Source organism: Chiloscyllium punctatum, chromosome 3, assembly GCF_047496795.1.
Source record: "Chiloscyllium punctatum isolate Juve2018m chromosome 3, sChiPun1.3, whole genome shotgun sequence".
Taxonomy (NCBI): domain Eukaryota; kingdom Metazoa; phylum Chordata; class Chondrichthyes; order Orectolobiformes; family Hemiscylliidae; genus Chiloscyllium; species Chiloscyllium punctatum.
In genome coordinates this window covers 26,975,782-26,994,567 of record NC_092741.1, presented here as the reverse complement: position 1 = coordinate 26,994,567, position 18,786 = coordinate 26,975,782, and the positions used below count along the sequence as shown (strand labels likewise).

Here is an 18,786-nt window from a genome sequence, read left to right as displayed (position 1 = left end):
TCTGTGTATTCCAGGTATACAATGGGCCAAGTGCTCTCCATTTAATGCAGACTCCTTCTCTGAAGTAGTGGAATTATTCCTCTTAAAATCTTCAGTTAAATGAATGTGGTGAAGTATTGAACTATGGAAATTTTATTTTTCATGAAAGTCATGATACCAGTGATTTCTCTCCTGCGTAGGAATTGAACAGGAGACAGTGTTGCAATGTATCATCCTGAGAATGCTTACCCAATAGTTAGAAAAACACAAGCACACACAGTCTCTAAAGTAGTGGCTTCTTCACTCCATGGAAGAAGCCTATGAACAAACTGCCTGTTAACAGGAATCCATACTAGGATAGATCATTTCTTCAATCATAGTGATTCTTTATGGGGGGGGGGGGGGGAGCCTATAATACAATACTCAGAGGGAAATTGAGAAACAAACTTGTCAGGAGACCTCAGCTATCTGTAAGAATAACAGGGTACTTATGGTAGGGAAAAAACATCAACTGGGACTCGGGCTTGGGGGTGGGGGGCAGAATTTGTTTAGTGCACACAAGAAAATTTGAATGTTTATAGGTGCACCTCTAGAAAAAGGTGTACAACTTGACCTACTCTTGGGAAATAAGGCAGGGTGAGTAACAGCTGTAGTTGGGGGAACATTATGGGGCTAGTGACCATAATTCTGTAAGTTTTGAAATAATGATAAAGGATAGACCGATCTAAAAACTGAAGTACTAAACTGGAGGAAGGCCAATTTTGACAGTATGGGGAGAGATCTTTCAAAAGTTGATGGGGCAGATGTTTACAGGTAAGGGGACATCTGGAAAATGGGAAGCCTTCAAAAGCAAAATAACATCCAGAGACACTGTTTTTGTTAGGGTGAAGGGCAAGGCTGGTAGGTGGAAGGAATGCTGGATGACTGAGAAAGAATTTGGACAAAAAGGAAGCATATGTCAAGGTATAGATAGTAGAGTTAAAGTGAATCCCTAGAAAAGTATATTTCTATTGCCTGTTACACTGAACAGGGAAATCAGAAAGGCAAAAAAAAAGACATGAAATACCTTTGGCAAATAGGGTTAAGGGAAATCCAAAAGGTACTCTACAAATATTCAGGACAAAACAGTAACCAGAGAGAATAGAGCTGACCCCACTGGTCAGGCTCACCAGTCTATAGTTGCCAGGCTTTTGCTTATAGCCTTAAGCAATAGCACATTAGCCAACCTTCAGTCTTCCATTCGTTCACGTGGCTGTCAATGACAAATATCTAAGAAAATTAACAAAGGGACCAAGTAATCTTACCTGGCTTGCTACAATGCTCGGGAAATACTGACAATTTATCTACCTTGATAGACTTCCAGCATCTCCTATTCTCTTGGATGAAGACTTTTCAAATACAATCACTACTTCGTTTCCTACAAGTACCACAGCGTCCATGTCATTATTTACCGTGGAGAGGGTGAGAAATATTCATTTAGTATCTCACCCATCTTGTGGTTCCAGACAGGAGTCACATTGCTCTTTAGTGAGAGCAATTCTTCCAGCTAGTTTCTCTTCAGCCTTTCGTGTACTCAAACTCTTCAGATTCTCCATAACTATTCAAAGCTCATGTTCCTTCTGATTTCCCTCTTGAATATATTGCCACTGCTCTTCTAGTTCTCTCAGGATTCACTTGACTCCAACTAGCTATGTCTGACATATGCCTTCTTTCTCTTGAGCAGAACCTCGGTTTATTGTATCCGTTGCTCTCGATGCAGTCTCCTCTACATTGGGGAAACTAGGCACCTCCGAGCGAAGCACTTTAGGGAACATCTCCAGGACACCCGCAACAATCAACCACACCGCCCCGTGGCCCAATATTTCAACTCCCCCTCCGCCGAGGACATGGAGGTCCTGGGCCTCCTTCACCGCCGCTCCCTCACCAGACGCCTGGAGGAAGAACGCCTCATCTTCCGCCTCAGAACACTTCGACCCCAGGGCATCAATGTGGACTTCAACAGTTTCCTCATTTCCCCTTTTCCCCACCTCACCCTAGTTCTAAACTTCCAGCTCAGCACTGTCCCCATGACTTGTCCTACCTGCCTCTCGCCTTTTCCACCTATCCACTCCAGCCTCTCCTCCCTGACCTATCACCTTCATCCCCTCCCCAACTCACCCATTGTACTCTATGCTACTTTCTCCCCACCCCCACCTTCCTCTAGCTTCTCTCCACGCTTCAGGCTCACTGCCTTTATTCCTGATGAAGGGCTTTTGCCCGAAACATTGATTTCGAAGCTTCTTGGATGCTGCCCGAACTGCTGTGCTCTTCCAGCACCACTAATCCAGAATCTCAGTTTCTCTTGTCATCCAGTATTCCTATACACCTACCAGCCTTGCCCTCCACACTAAACAGGAGCATACTGCCTGTGAACTCATTATTTTGACTCACTTCCCAATCACATTCCATTTCCTGTGCATACCCTCCCCCAGCTTTTCAAATTCCTCCCTAACGGTCAAAATTGGCTACACCAATCTAGAATTTCCAACTTTTTGGATCAAGTTTATCCTTTTCCATAGGAGCTTTATTAGCATTATGGTAATTTGCCCCATGCGCTCCCCCACTGATACCTCAGTCATTTGCCCTGCCTCATTCCCCAACTGAAGGGATTATTGCTCCTATTCGAGTAGGAACATCTACATACTGATCATCAAGTGCATACAAAAGAGAACTTCCTTAAAATGCCTCTCCATTCAAGCCCTTAACACTGGCAGTCCAGGATTGGAAAAAAAAAGTTAAAATCCCCCACCATTACAACCCTATTATTCTAGGGATACTTTTACATATTTGCATCTCAATTTCCTACTGATTATTTGGGGCGGGGGGGGGGGGGCAGGGCAGGGAGAAGGGCACTATAATACAATCCTAACAAGGTGATTGTCCCTTTATTTCTCAGTTCTACCCTTCTACCTATGCTTTCACAGGGAAATATTCACCAAAGTACAGGGATAGTGTTATCCCGAACCAAACAAAAAGAAATACTCCACATGCCCTCTTCTCTTGACCCCCTTTGTTTCTCTCCCATAGCATTAACACCTCAACATTAAAACTGCAAGTCCTGCCCATCCCTGACCAGCATTTCTATAATAGCTATGATATCTCAGTCTCACGTCCCCAGCTCTGCCCCAAGTTCATCTGGCTTGTCAGGCCTCTTGTATTGAAATGCAATGCTAATTTATCAGTCCTACCTCATGCTCTGCCAAGCTCTGGTCTACCTTGACGATTTGACTTACTCCCATACTGTATGAGCTTTTCTCATTATTAATCTTCCTGACACACCCCTCATTACAGTAGAACCAGTCACCATACCAGAAACTGGCTAAATGCTACCATCCCAAGGACCCACCCCCTACAGTATCCAACATTGGAGAGCAGATAAACATGACAGGAGGATCAGAAGGGCAAATACCCCTGTAGAGAAGGAAGAACAGAAATTATAAATTCCCCAGGTCAGGTAGACAGAACTAAATCAAGCCACGCTGTAACACAAATAGGAAGGACTCAAGAGGGATATGGGCCAAATGGGATCAGATTGGGATGCCTGGTCAGAGGAGTTTGACCAAAATGCCTGCGTTCTTGCTGTCTGATTCTATTCCCTGTGTATATTAAATACAGATTAAAAGGTCAGATGCAAAAAGCCATTTCTCTCTTCAGTGAGACCTCTACCCTGGGCAAGATGAACACAGGGGGGAATCTGGTTTCTCCAAACAGCAACATTCCCATCCTGGGGACAGATTTCACTCATGGCAGCAGGAGGGAGAGGGGGGGGGGGGGGGGGTACAGTGAGTGAGGGTCAGTGCAGCCTGATTCCCCTGTGCAATACCCTCTCCCTCTCACCCAGGGGGGTGACAGTGAGTGAGGGTCAGTGCAGCCTGATTCCCCTGTGCAATACCCTCTCCCTCTCACCCAGGGGGGTGACAGTGAGTGAGGGTCAGTGCAGCCTGATTCCCCTGTGCAATACCCTCTCCCTCTCACCCAGGGGGGTGACAGTGAGTGAGGGTCAGTGCAGCCTGATTCCCCTGTGCAATACCCTCTCCCTCTCACCCAGGGGGGTGACAGTGAGTGAGGGTCAGTGCAGCCTGATTCCCCTGTGCAATACCCTCTCCCTCTCACCCAGGGGGGTGACAGTGAGTGAGGGTCCGGCTGGTGTGTGCTCACCTGATGAAGGTGGTCTTGCCGGTGGAGTACTGACCGACCAGCAGCAGCATGGGCTTGTTGTCGAAATCCGCATTGTCCAGGGCGGGCGAGTGGAACTCGTGGAAGCGGTAATGTTCCTCCAGGGGAAGCAGCTTGCTTTTGTAGAGCTTCTTCAGGCCGTCCGTCACCGTCTGAAATACCTCGGGATCCTTCTTGCGGCGGTCATGCGCCCCCAGCCAGCTGAACATGCTGCCGGATAACCTGGGAAAATGTAAACCCAGACTAAAGCAGCAGTTTACAGCGACAACAATAACCTCCTTAAAGCCCGAAGCCCGTCCCTCCTCCTGAAAGTCTCCCCCGAAGCCGCTCCGCTTTAAGGAGCCGCAGCTCGAGACAGCTCCCGCCCCCGCGCGCCGTCCTCTTCCAGTGACGTCAACCAACGGCTTCATCCTGCACGCGCGGGTCGGGGGAAGCGGGAATTAGGCCGTTCAGCCCATCCAGTCTGCTCCGCTATTCAGGCGTGGCTGATAAGTTTCTCGACCCCATTCTTCCTGTCACCGTTGACAGTCAAGAACTTCGCCATCTCCGTCTTATTTCACTGAACTAGCCAGTTTCACCGAGCTTACTTGACTAAATCAACTAACCAGCTTCATCTAATTAGGCAACTATGTTAGCTCACTTGACTAAATTTAATTAACAAACTTCAAGTTAACTGACTGACTTAGCTCATTAACCCAATTAACTAACTAGTTTCACCATGATTTGGAGGTGCTGGTGCTGGACTGAGGTGTACAAAGTAAAAAATCGCACAACACCAGGTTATAGTCCAACAGGTTGAATTGGAAGCACCAGCTTTCAGAGCACTGTTCCTTCATCAGGTAGTTGTGGAGCATAAGATGGTAAGACTCAGAATTTATAGCAAGGGTTTACAGGGTGATGTAACTGAAATTATATATTGAAAAAGACCTGGATTGTTTAAGTCTCTCATCTGTTTGAATGACCATGTTGGTTTCCACGATTTGGAGATGCTGGTGTAACGAGTAGTGGTGCTTTTACGCATGGTGATGCCTCCCATCATGTATGTGGCAGGTACTCATGTGACTCAGTCAACATTGTCTATCTCATACACTGCAGGCAAGGATGCCGAGAGGCATGGTACATTGGTGAGACTGAGAGGCTGTGGCAAGGAATGAATAGAAACCGCAGAACAATCAACAGACAGGAGTGTTCCCACCCAGTCAGAGAACATTTCAGCGGTCCAGGACATTTGACCTCAGACTTAAAGTCATAGAGATGTACAGCATGAAAACAGATCCTTCGGTCAACCTGTTCATGTCAACTAGATATCCCAACCCAATCGAGTTCCACTGCCAGCACCCGGACCATATCCCTCCAAACCCTTCCTATTCATATACCCATCCAAATGCCTCTTAAATGTTGCAATTGTACCAGCATCCACCACTTCCTCTAGCAGCTCATTTCATACACGTACCACCCTCTGTGTGAAAAAGTTGCCCCTTAGCTCTCTTTTATATCTTTCCCCTCTCACCCTAAACCTATGCCCTCTAGTTCTGGAATTCCTGACCCCAGGGAAAAGACTTTGTCTATTTATCCTATCCATGCCCTTCATAATTTTGTAAACCTCTATAAGTTCACCCCTCAGCCTCCGACGCTCCGCGAAAACAGCCTTTTCAGCATCTCCCTGTAGTTCAGATCCACTTCCGGGTGGCCATCCTCCAAGGCAGACTTCGGGACAGGCAGCAATGAAAAGTGGCTGAGCAGAGGCTGATAGCCAAGTTTGGTACCACTGGGGCTGGCTTGGGTTCATATCACACTACAGGTGACCCCATTGCACTTTTCACCACACACTCATACATACACGCTCTCGCAGACTTGTACCCATTTATACTCACTCACACGCACCTGCTCTTCACAGATTTACACATAAAAGTTTGTGGAGTGAGTTTGTCCTTGCAGAGTTACATTTTACTTTGCTCAAAAACTGCATAAATCCATGTAAGTTTTTATAAATTCATTTTTTTAGATTAGAATCAGTCTAAACATTGTGAAACAGACAGTATCACACAGGGGAGCTCACACCTTCAATACATTATCTGGGCAGGCAGACACTAATTGTTAAAATTCACTTGAGAATTTAACTTCTAAAAAAAAGTTTTGTGATTTACATATGAAAGAACTGAAACCAAGATGGTCATTCTAACAGATGAGAAACTCAACAAACAATCCAGGTCTTTTTCAATGTATAATTTCAGTTACATCATACTGTAAACTTTTGCTATAAATTATGTTTTATAATCTTACACTCCACAACCACCTGACGAAGGAGCAGTACTCCAAAAGCTGGTGTTTCCAATTAAACCTGTTAGACTATAAACTGGTGATTTTTTAACCTAGTTTCACCAGGAAACTGCTGAGTTAACTCAGTCAGCTAGATTAGTCAGAGGTGCTCCCCTTCAGAAAGGCAAATGCAGGACTTATACACTTAATGGTAGGGTCCTGGGGAGTGTTGCTGAACAAAGAGATCTTGGAGTGCAGGTTCATAGTTTCTTGAAAGATAGGATGGTGAAGGAGGAGTTTAGCATGCTTTCCTGTATTGGTCAGAGGATGGAGTATAGGGATTGGGGGGGGGGGGGTCATGTTGTAGTTGTTTAGGACATTGATTAGGCTACTTTTAGAATAGTGAGAAATTTGAAAGTGTTCAGAAAAGATTTACAAGGATGTTGCCAGGATTGGAGGGTTTGAGCAACAGGGAGAGGCTAAATAGGCTGGAGCCATTTTCCCTGGAGTGTCAGAGGCTGAGGGGTGACCTTATAGAGATTTTTAAAATCACAAGGGGTATGGATAGGGTGAATAGACAAAGTTTTTATTTTCCCCTGGAGTGGGAGAGTCTGGAACTAGAGGGCCTGCATTTAGGGTGAGAGGGGAAAGATGTAAAAGGGATCTAAGGCACGATGTTTTCAGGCAGAGGATGGTTTGAGTGTGGAATGAACTGCTGGAAGAAGTGGTGAAGGCTGGCACAATTACAACATTTTAAAAGGCATCCAGGTGGGCATAGAGGGATGTAGGCCAAGTGCTGGCAAATGGGACTAGATTAATTTTGACTATCTGGTTGGTATTAATGAGTTAGACTGAGAGGTCTGTTTTTGTCCTGTATATCTCTATAAGTAAATTAACCAAATTACGTGAGTTTTCCAACCTGAGTTCATTTAATTACAATAGCTAAATAGCTGAACTCCATTAACAAACTGAGTTAGCTCAATTAAAACAGCTGAACCCAGTTAAATGACACTATTAACTCTCAACTAGGTTAACAAACTAGTCCAGCTGACACAGTTGGGTTAATGAAGTGTTCAATCACTTTAACCTTTTCAACTGAGTTAGTTAAAAAAGCTTAATCCACTCAACTGACCTAAGTAATCAATCGACTCAACTGAATCAACTAACAAAGTTAAGCTTCTGAACCAGATAATCATGAGTCTGGTATTCTCATGTATCTACTGCCCCTCTCCTTCAAGCCTAGCCCTGAAAAAGGATTATACCTGAAATGCTGATTGCTTGACTTTCTGATGCTGTGTGGCTTGCTATATTCTTCCAGCCTCCTGCTCTTCTCCTTTTGGTAGTAGAAATCACACACTTGGTACATATGGTACTGTCAAAGGAACCAAGGTGAGTTTCTACAGTGTGTTTTATATATACTTGTCTCATATGTACAATAATGTTGATTTTGTAACAAATTCTAATTGCTTTTTTAAAATGGACTCAGTCTTTTTTTTTTAAAAAACTTCCAAAATGTCTTCTGACTTCTCTTGTGATTCAGCTATCATTAGCCAGTTGATGAAACCAGACTGTACTTAAGAAAGATCAAATGTTATAAATTCAATAAGCACTTCTACAAATATACATTAAAATATAAGAACTGTAAGAGTAGCCATTTGAGTCTAGCCTGCCCTGCATTTCAATAGCTTCATGGCTGAGCTGTCCAAGAACTTAACTCCTGCTTTGTGTGAGCTCAGAGTACTTGACTCCTTGCTGTTTAAATACATTCAATGATGTAGCCCCCATAGTTTCCTATAGTCAAGAATTCCAGACATTCATTATATTTAGATAAGTGATTCCTTCACATTTCAGTTTTAAATGTATGTCCCAATATTCTACTGCTAACTGGAAACAGAAACTCATTGACAGTGGCTTCCTTGGAGGTATTTCCTATTTTACTGAACATGGAAAATAGTAACCATTCAATTCAGGAGCTGAGACTTGGAGTTATCTTGCGAAATGACAAAGGATAGATTTATGCTAATCTAATACTTAATATAAAAGCATGATTTCACAGTCTGTGATAGCAGCCATGTTGGGTTTTAAACTCTGGACCTTCAGATTGAGACTAACATGCTGCCTACTGTATCATCAGTCTGCTGAAGGGCTTATGCTCCCGAAACATTGATTCTCCTGCTCCTCGGATGCTGCTTGACCTGTTGTGCTTTTCCAGCACCACGTGCTGAACTCTGAACTCCAGCATCTGCAGTCCTCACTTTTTCTCCTGGGTTTTGAACTGCATTCAAACTGGCTAAGGATAGCCATTTTCTACAGAGACCTTACAACAATCTGCAAGTCACAACTCATCTAAACTGTGAATAGCATGTTTGATTCTGATCTTGATTCTGTCACTGGGGTTCTTCAGATGAAAAGGATGTTTCTGTTGTGCTGGCAGCCCTAGTAAGGAAAAAGATCTTTCACTTACTCCCTGAGACTGCTCTACCAACTAAATGCACCTCCAAAGGCTAATTTTGAATATTAGATTGTAGAAGCTATTGTAACTGCTGAGCACATCAACAATATGAATCACAGAAGGTTGTTCTGCATGTCCAACAAGTAATTAAGGCAAATGGAATTTTGCCCTTCATTGTAAAAGGGCATTGCTAAAAGCAGAATGGTAATGTTATAGCTGTACAAGGCGTTTTGGTCTCCTTACTTGAGAGAGGATATATTGGCAACTGGGGGGGTGTAGAGTAGGTTCACTAGGTCAACTTGAAGTTGAGAGGGTTGGCATATGAGGAGAGACTGAGTAGAATGGGGTTATATTCATTGGAATTCAGAAGAATGAGGACGGGATCTTATAGAAACACAATTATGAAGGGAATCGATTTAAAATAGTAGATGGGATGTTTCTACTAGCAGGTGAAGTTAGAAGAGAGCATAGCTTCAAGGTTACAGGGAGCAGATTTAGGATTGAATTGAGAAGGAACTTTGTAACTCAGAGGGTTGTTAATCGATGGAATTACTTGCCCAGGGAAGTAGTTGATGCTACCTTAGTTAACACTTTTTAAAGCTAAGGCAGATACTTTTTTGAAAAATAAATGAATGAAGGAATACGGTGAGAGCGTGTTTAAGTGGAGGTGAGTCCATGAGAAGATTAGCTATGATTGCATTTAATGGCAGAGGAGGCTTGAAGGGCTGGACAGCCTAGTCAGTCCTGCTTCTAGTTCTTATGTTCTTCAGTGACTCATTCAACATGACAGACCACCTGATATTACAAGTGCAAACTATGCCTTTATTGTTCAGTGCATTGAGTATAGGAGTTGGGATGTCATGTTGTAGCTGTGTAGAACATTGGTTAGGCCACTGTTGGAATATTGTGTGCAATTCTGGTCTGCCTGCTTTAGGAAAGATGTTGCCAAACTTGAAAGGGTTTAGAAAAGATTACAAGGATGTTGCCAGGTTTGGAGGGTTTAGGGAGAGGCTGAATAGGCTTGGGCTATTTTCCTTCCATGTCGGAGGCTGAGTGGTGACCTTTTATAGAGGTTTATTAAATCATGAGGGGCATGGATAGGGTAAATAGTGAAGATCTTATCCCTGTGGTGGGGATGGCCAAAACTAGAGGGCATGAATTTTAGGTGAGGGGAAAGATTTAAAAGGGACCTGGGGGCAGCTTTTTCTCGCAGAGTGGTGCACGAATGGAACGAGCTGCCAGAGGAAGTGCTGGTACAATTAGTGTTTAAAAGGCAGCTGGATGGATATGTGAATGGGAAGGGTTGAGAGGGATACAAGCCAAATGCTGGCAAATAGCACCAGGTTTACCTAGGATATCTAGTAGGCATGGATGAGTTGGACTGAAGGGTCTGTTTCCATGCTACATATATCTATGATGCTATGACCAGAGAGTTCAGAAGCAAAGGTTACACTTAGGGTTACAGGGTAGGTCATGTAGGACTGAGATGAGAAATTTCTTTACCTAGAGAGTGGTGGGCCTTTGGAATTCTGTTTCAAAAAACAGTTGAAACCAAAGTACGAAATCTTTAAACAAGATTTAGATATGGTTCTTTGGACGAGAAGGATCGAAGGGTTCAGGGAGAAAGTGGGAACAGGGTTCTAACTTAGATGACCAACTATGATTACGTTGAATGGTGAAGTAGGCTTTTTTAGATTAGATTACTTAGTGTGGAAAGGCCAAATGTTTGTCTCCTGTTTCTGTTTCAATATTTGTAGCTGTTATATGTTCTATTTTCTATGTTTCTATAATTTATAGTGACTATATGTTGCTTCAAGTTGCAAAACTGAAAAAAGCACAACTGTAACTGGCAAAGGATGTTCAGAGTAAATAAGATTTGTAAAAGCCTGGAAGGTTGCCTGAAATCGCAGTAATTATATGATTGGATGTTCCCAGAAAACAGCAGAAGAGGATCAGTAAATTGATAAGGAAAGGGAAAATAGAATATGAATTGAAACTAGAAAAAAAGCATAAAAACACTCTCTTAAATGCTTGTATAGGTTCATAAGGAGGAAGTATTTGGCTGAAATGAACATGGATCTATTAGTCAGTCAAGTGAATTTATAATGGTGAATACAAAATGACAGACCAAAATGATTAGTTTGTACTTGATTTCACTAAGAAAGTGTTGGAGTGGGATTTTAAAGAGGTGCCTTGGGTCCCATGTTCAGCACAATCGATCTTTATATGGAGCAATTAATGGTATCCCAGCCACTGCCATGCAAATCCTATCAATTCTTCATTTTTAATTTATTTGGAAGGCTAATATAATGTTAGTCTTTATTGTAAGAGAACTTGACAGGAGCATTGAAGTATTGCGTTCATCGCTCAGGCCTTTGAGTTTGAGTTGGGATGTTATGTTGAACTTGTACAGGACATTGAGGCCTGTTTTGGAGTACTGTGTTCAGTCTGCTCTCCTTGATATAGGAAGCGTATTATTAAGCTGGACAGGGCTGAGAAGAGGTTTACCAGGATGTTGCTGGGAAAGGAGAATTTGAGTTGTCGAGCGAGGCTGGACAAGCTGGGATTATTTACACGAGTGTCGGAGGTTGAGAGGTGACCTATTTGAGGTTTATAAAATCATGAGGGGTATAGATCAGGTCAATGGTAGATGTCTTTTCTCTAGGGTGGGACATTTCAAGGCTGGGGGCATATTTAAGGTGAGAGGAGATTGTCACTCATGTCTTTTTTAAAGACCATGCTTTTGTGGTTTGTATGGAATGAACTTCCAGTTACAATGTTTAAAAGGCATTTAGATAAGTACATGAATAAGAAATGTTTGGAAGGTTACGGACCAAGAACCAGCAGGTGGGACTAGTTTAATTTGGGATTATGGTCAGCATGGATTCATTGAATCGAAGGGTCTAATTCTGTGCTGTATGACTCTGACTGAGTCATACTAAGAAGAGAGGCAAAGTGGTGACTTGGGTGTGTCTTCAGGCAAAGTAGTCAGAAATTAATGACCTACTGATATCCTGTTATTTAACATCAAAAGATACCTGCTGGTCCTTTAGTGATTATAGGAGAATTATTATAATTGGAAAATGTTAGAGACCTCACAGTAAAGGCACAAAAAGCAGATCAAAAATATTGGGGAACCACGTGCCCTCATTCCTTTTGCCAACATAATTATAAGGCATAGAGAATGTGGAGACTTGGGATGTTGCAAGACTCTAGATTAGAGTGGTGCTGGAAAAGCGCAGCAGTTCGGGCAGGAAAGGAGGAGCAGGAAAGTTTGATGTTTCGGACAAAAGCCCTTCATCAGGAGAAGAGGCAGAGTGCCTGCAGGGCGGAGAGATAAATGAGAGGAGGGTGGAGAGAAAGTCACATAGAGTATAATAGGTGAACGGGGGTGGGGTTGGAGGTGATAGGTCAGGGAGGAGGGTGGGGACACTCGCCCGGTGTAACTCAGCACTATCCCCATAACTTGTCCTACCTGCCTATCTTCCTTTCCACCTGTCCACTCCACACTCCTCTCTGACCTATCACCTCCATCCCCACCCCAATTCACCCAGTGTACTCTTTGCTACTTTCTCCCCACCCCCACCCTCCTCTCATTTATCCCTCCACCCTGCAGGCACTCTACCCCTATTCCTGATGAAGGGCTTTTGTCTGAAATGTTGATTTTCCTGCTCCTTGGATGCTGCCTGAACTGCTGTGCTTTTCCAGCGCCACGCTAATCTAGAATCTGATTTCCTGCATCTGCAGTCATTGTTTTTACAATGTTGCAAGACTGCTTAGTTGAGAAAAATTGTTGGTTTGGATGGCCAAGAGTGCAGAACTTGGAATAATTGTTACCGATATTCATTATTCAGAGAGAATTTTAATAAATAAAAGCCAGTAACTTCCTAGGACCTGCTCTGCTTTATTCAAAGGTTCTAACAGATGTGGCTGCAGGGATAGTGGATCCATATTCCTGCATGATACATACTAGCAGGTATCAAAGATTGACTAAATGACAGGAAACAGTAGACGTAAATGGACCTTTTCAGATTGGTGAAAAGTATAAATTCATGTGCTGAATGCTATGCTCATGGTTAATTTTAACCAGCAACACAGAAAAGATTTATCCTGTGTAGTAATCTACAGTGTGTAGTTAAAATTTGAGGCCATGAACTATTTAAAGTACAAATTAACAACTTTTATTAAAGTATAACAGAGAATAACTAACTAACAACTATTTTATAACTCCTTCCTCTAACCTGTCTTTTACTCTTCGTTCTATAATACTAATCTGATAAAACCACCGACTTAAGATTTACTGAAAAATTCACATTTCAAAACCAGTCAGCAGTCAAATCTTCTCTTTACCTTCCTTGGTAGATTTGCCCTACAGGTCAGTGTGCAAACTCCACTTCTAGACAGGTACCTCCTGAGAGTTTTGACTAGCAGCCTATATCTGTTTGGTCTTTTGGCAATTCTCTAACTGTTCAAATTTCTCCTGGTCTTATACCCCCAAAGCATCGGATTGTGTCATTGGCTTTTAATATTGTCAATATACTAAATTCAAACTTGATTGCAGTCTTTTGTTTTTGGGTGTGGGGTATAATTTAAACTGGCCTAATTCAACCAGCTACCTTAGCTACTGGACCACATATTACATTGATCTTGTTCAGAACACTTGGTGTTGTCAGGTAGTTCTGCTCAATTTTAACTCTTGAGGTATAGTATACCTACATCTTCATAACATGAAGGCATCAATGCTGGGCCCTCAATGTTTTACAACTTTTACAAATGATAAATGAAGTATCAAAAGTATGGTTGCTAAATTTGCTGATGACACAAAGGCAAGTAGAAAAGTAAGTTGTGAAGAGGACCGAAGGATAAATGTAGATTTTGAGTGGACAAATGGTGTGCAATTTGGGAAAATGTGACATTTCTCATTTTGGCAGGAAGAATAAAAAAACATTATCTAAATGGTGAGAGATGCAAAGGGATTGAGGTGTCCCAGTGCATGGATCACAAAGATTTAGCATGCAGATGCAGCAAGTAAATTATAAAAAAATAATGTCACAGTGAAGAGAATTACAAACAAAAGTATGCAGGTTAATCTTCTATTAAAGTGGACATTGTGTAAGGAAGAAGAATTTGAGGAATGGGATAAGGCAACAGTGGTTAACCAGGGAAGTCTTAGTACAGTAACAGATTGAAAAGGAGAAACAAAATTGTGAAAGGTAACTGTTAAGCCAGAAAGTTGAGACAGCTTTAAAATAGAACTCAGTAGTAATAAAGGATGAGAACGTAAACATTGAGCATAAATCTCAAGTAATATCAAGACAGACAGCAAGTACTTAAGAAAGGGAGGTGCCAAAGTCAACACAGGCACCTTTTTAGAGAAGAGTTGAATAAATACTTTGCTTCAGTCTTCATAGTACAACACATTAAGAGCATTTCAAAATTACCTCAAAGGGAAAAAAAGACAGTAAGTATGTAAATAACAATAACCTGAAGAAAAAGTGCAAGGGAAACGAATGGTGCAAAAGATTGAGTTGCCTGGACCAGATGGGATATATCCTAGGACATTAAAGGAAGTACCTACAGAAATAATCATGCACTAGTAGTAATTTTCCAAGAATCCTTAGATTCTGGAAAGGTCCCACTTGGTTAGAAAACGTATTTAAAAAAGGAAGGAGACGTAAAACAGGTTACTTTAGACCAGGTCCCTTACAATTTGTTATTGAGAAAATAGTCTATTAGGATGGAATAGCAAAGCATTTAGCAAATCATAATAAAATCAAACAGTCAGCAATTTCTGAAGGGGAAATTGTCCTGAAACAAATAACGAGAATTCTTTTGAGAAGATAAGGAGTTTGGATAAAAAGGATACAGTGTGAAGACAACGTATTTGTTTTGTTTCTGAAAATGTTTGAGTTAACATCTATTAGGCTCCTTAATAGGGTAAGAGTCCATGGTATTGGAGGTAGTATACGTGTATGGATAGAATTTGTCTTGCTCATAGAAGACAGAAGATAGCAACCCTGGAACTAATTGAGTGCTATGAAGGGAACCAGTGTTGCGGTCACAAATACTTAGAATAAACAGTACATCAATGACTCGGATGTGGAGAATTAAATATAATACTGTAGCCAAGTTTATGGATCACAAACACATGGGAAGTGTGTGGTGAGATGACACGTGGTCTGCAAAGGGATATAGACAGGTTAAGCAAATGGGCAAAACCTGGCAGATATGATATAAAATAAGGACATGTGAAATTCTACACTTTGGTAGAAAGAGTATAGGAGCTGAATATTATTTTAAATGGAGAAAGACTACAGAAATGTACAAAATAGAGGGATTTAGAAATTATCATCCATGAGTCTGTTGTGGGGAAAATCACCAGCCTCAGTCAGTGTTGGCGTTCAACAACCGACTTTATTGTACAAGGAAAAACAGGGGTGTGGGGGTGGTGGGGAACAGAAAGAGAGACACCAACAGCACAGTGGCCAGCCGCAAGTCCTCTCTCAACCTGGAGCGCATGTCAAGATATTCCTCGACATTTTGTAGCATCAGTGATGTTATTGTCTTTGTAACATAGTTTGTTTATTGTAAATATTGTAGAATAATTAATAGTTTCGGTGTGGTCATTGTCTATTTCAATGTCTGCGTGGAAGTCCATTACTGTAGTAATGAGTGTTAATCGCCCTTTCCTGAGAAAGACGATTCCTGCAGCCCTGGTTATTAGCACTTTTGTATTGAGTCCATATCAAATGGTTAGCATTTCTGGACCCAGACATCTCGGTGGGCAGTACCTGTTATTCATATTCTCTTTCCCCCACCTGATTTTAAACTAATCAACAAGGTTGAATGCATTTTGCTGGCATCTTGGTGCCCCCAGGCAGTATCTGTGTTTGCTCTGCTGTCTCTCTCCATATTGTGGTCTGACAGCCATCTTGTGTATGAAGTGGCCAACTTATGGTTCAGTGGCCATATTGTGTATCTGTGTGCCTACTGTCACCCTCTCCTGTGCCACCTCCAATTCAAATCACAAAATGCTAATATTTAAATTCAGCAGGTAATTAGATTAAATTCCCTACAGTGTGGAAGCAAGCCCTTCAGCCCACTAAGTCCAGACCGACCCTCCAAAGAGCAAACCACCCAGACCCATTCCCCTACATTTACCCCTGCACCTAACACTATGGGCAATTCACCTAACCTGCACATCTTTGGACTGTGGGAGGAAACTGGAGCACCTGGAAGAAACCCATGCAGACACTGGGAGAATGAGCAAATTCCACACACGGTTGCCCGAGGCGGGAATTGAACCCGGGTCCCTGGTGCTGTGAGGCAGCAGTGGTAACCACTGAGCTGCCCCCATAGAGGAGACAAATGGAATGTTGGCCTTTCTTTCAAAGGGAGTAGAGCGTGAACAGTTTTTACAAAACAGCCTTCCTTTTAAGACGTTAGTCAGACCACAGTTGGAATACCTTTAGCTAAGGAAAGATTTAGTTTGTATTAGAGGCAGTGCAGTGAAGGTTGACTAGATTGCTACCAGGTATGGACACATTGTCTTGTAAGAAGAGATTGAGATAGTTGGGTTTAAACTAATTGGAATTTAGAAGGATGAGAGGTGACCTCCCTTGAAACACAAGCTTCTAAGGGAGTTGACAGAGAGGTAGAGAGGTTATTTCCTTGTGTGGGATAATCTCAGAATATGGGGTTATGTGTTGAAGACTGGGATGAGGTGTTTCTTTATCTCGAAGTGTAGTGAATCTTGTGAGTTCTTTACTGCAAAAGAAAACTGTTCAGTGTTTCCCAAGTCTGGGAAAAACAGATTTTTCAATGGAATTGAGGGTTGTGTGGAAAAGGTAGTAAAAAGGAGCTGAGGATAATCGAAGCAGCTGAGATTTCATTGAATAGCAGAACAGACTGGATGGATTAAATGGTGTACTTCTGCTTCAATAACTTATGGTCCTGTGGTTTGCATTTGGAGTACTGTACTGTGTATAGCTTTGGTCTCTTTATTTAAAGAAATATGCCAGAGCATTGGATGCAGTTCTGAGAAGATTGACTAGTCCATGACCTGGTATGAGTGGCATGTCTTTTGAGAAAAATGTTAGACAGGTTAATGTTGTTGTATCTGTTTAGGAGAGGTGACCTTGAATGAAACAGACAAGAACTTGGGTGACCTTAACAGTTATGTTGTGGAAAGAATGTTTCTTCTTGTGGGTGATTCTAGAATTAGTGTCAGCCTTTGAAAATAAGACATTGCCCATTTCAGACAGCAAAAAGGATGAATTATTACAAATCTTAGGAATCTTTTTCTTCTAAAGGCAATTGAAGCAAAGTCTCTGTTCTTTAAGGCAAAAATGGATACATTTCTGAAAAGCAAGAAGAAGAAATTTAATTGGAGTTAGGCATGAATGTGGAGTGATCAGATCTTAATGAATTGCAGAGCAGTTTAGAAGGGCTGCGTGGCATATTTTTGCTCCTAATTCATATGTGTGTTTGTGTGTTGAGTTGTCATCTTCCAGAATATCTTAGTGTCGTCTTTGGTGCCACAAGCCTGGAAGCTTGCAGCTTTAACAAAAAGAAAGGAGAGAGAAGGAGAAAAGGGAGCTCTGGCAGTTTAGCGTGCTATGATAAATAAGACAAAAGGGAGGATGGAAACCGACCATGGTACTGAGGTAGAGTAAGCCATCTAAGTTGAGGGGAGGTGATTCGAGGAAGCTTTGTCAACTGCCAAGAGGAGGTGTGCTACTGGAAAAGCACAGCTGGTCAGGCAGCATCCGAGGAGCAGGAAAATTGACGTTTTGGGTGTAAGCCCTTCAGGAATGAGGCTGGAGGGGTAGTTGAGGTGAATAACCTCGCAACCTTTTTAAAAACCAAATGCTTGGATGAGCAATTGGCATATCATAACATTTGAAGTGTACCTTTGGCATTACAGGTTTGATGGACTGAATGACCTCTACTGTATAATTCTAGCAAATAGTGTAGGAATAGATACTATTCTCTGCAGTCATAACTAAGTGTTATGTTGTCTGCGTTGAATATGTCTCATTGTGACTGGAAAAGGAGTTGATGTGGGAAAAGGAGAATAAAATAAACTCTCTCTTGTAGGAAAATGACATGGGTGTATCTGAGAATGTGGAAGTTTGAGTGTTAGGTTTCAAACACACAGGAAAAATGGGAATGGAAAGCAGGATTTTTACAAATCGGGTTGTTAGTGTCACAAGGATCAGGACTGAGCTTGGCTGTTTACAACACACATGGATAGTTGAACCAAGTGTAGTGCATCCAAGGTTGCTGATGGTACACAGCCAAGAATAGAACTAAACAATAAGGTCTTAGGAGCGTTACTGAACGAGACCTTGGAGTGCAAGTTCATAGTTCCTTGAACGTGGGATTGCAGGTAGATAGGATAGTGAAGATGGTGTTTGGTATACTTGCCTTTATTGGTCAGTGCATTGAGCATCTGAGTTGGGAGGCCATTTTGAGGCTGTACAAGACATTTGTTAGGCCACTTTTGGAATACTGAGCAATATACTGGTCTCCGCTCTAGGAAGGATGTTGTGAAACTTGAAAGGGTTCAGAAAAGATCTGGAAGGACGTTGCCAAGATTGGAGAACTTGAGCTGTAGGGAGAGGCTGTGTAGGCAAGGGCTATTTTCCCTGGCACGGCAGATGCTAAGTGTCCTTTTTTATAGAAGTTTATAAAATCATTGTGGACGTGGATTGCATAAATAGACAAGATCTTTTCCCCAGGGTGGGGGAGCCCAGAACTAGGGGTCATAGGTTTAAGGTGAGAGAGGTAAGATTTAAAAGAAGCCTAAGGGGCAACATCTTCACCCAGTGTGTGGAATGAGTTACTGGAGGAAGTGGTGGAGGCTTGCAGAATTACAA

General features: G+C 42.2%; 1 protein-coding gene across 1 annotated transcript in view; it reads right to left on the bottom strand.

Annotated features, from left to right (window-relative positions):
* Positions 1-4,604, bottom strand: part of LOC140454028 (uncharacterized) — a 201,433-nt gene extending 196,829 nt beyond the window's left edge. The window contains exon 1 of the mRNA XM_072548979.1: positions 4,177-4,604. Within this exon, the coding sequence (XP_072405080.1) occupies positions 4,177-4,604 (428 nt within the window). The remainder of the gene's footprint in view (positions 1-4,176) is intronic.
* Between the last annotated feature and the right edge of the window lie 14,182 nt (positions 4,605-18,786).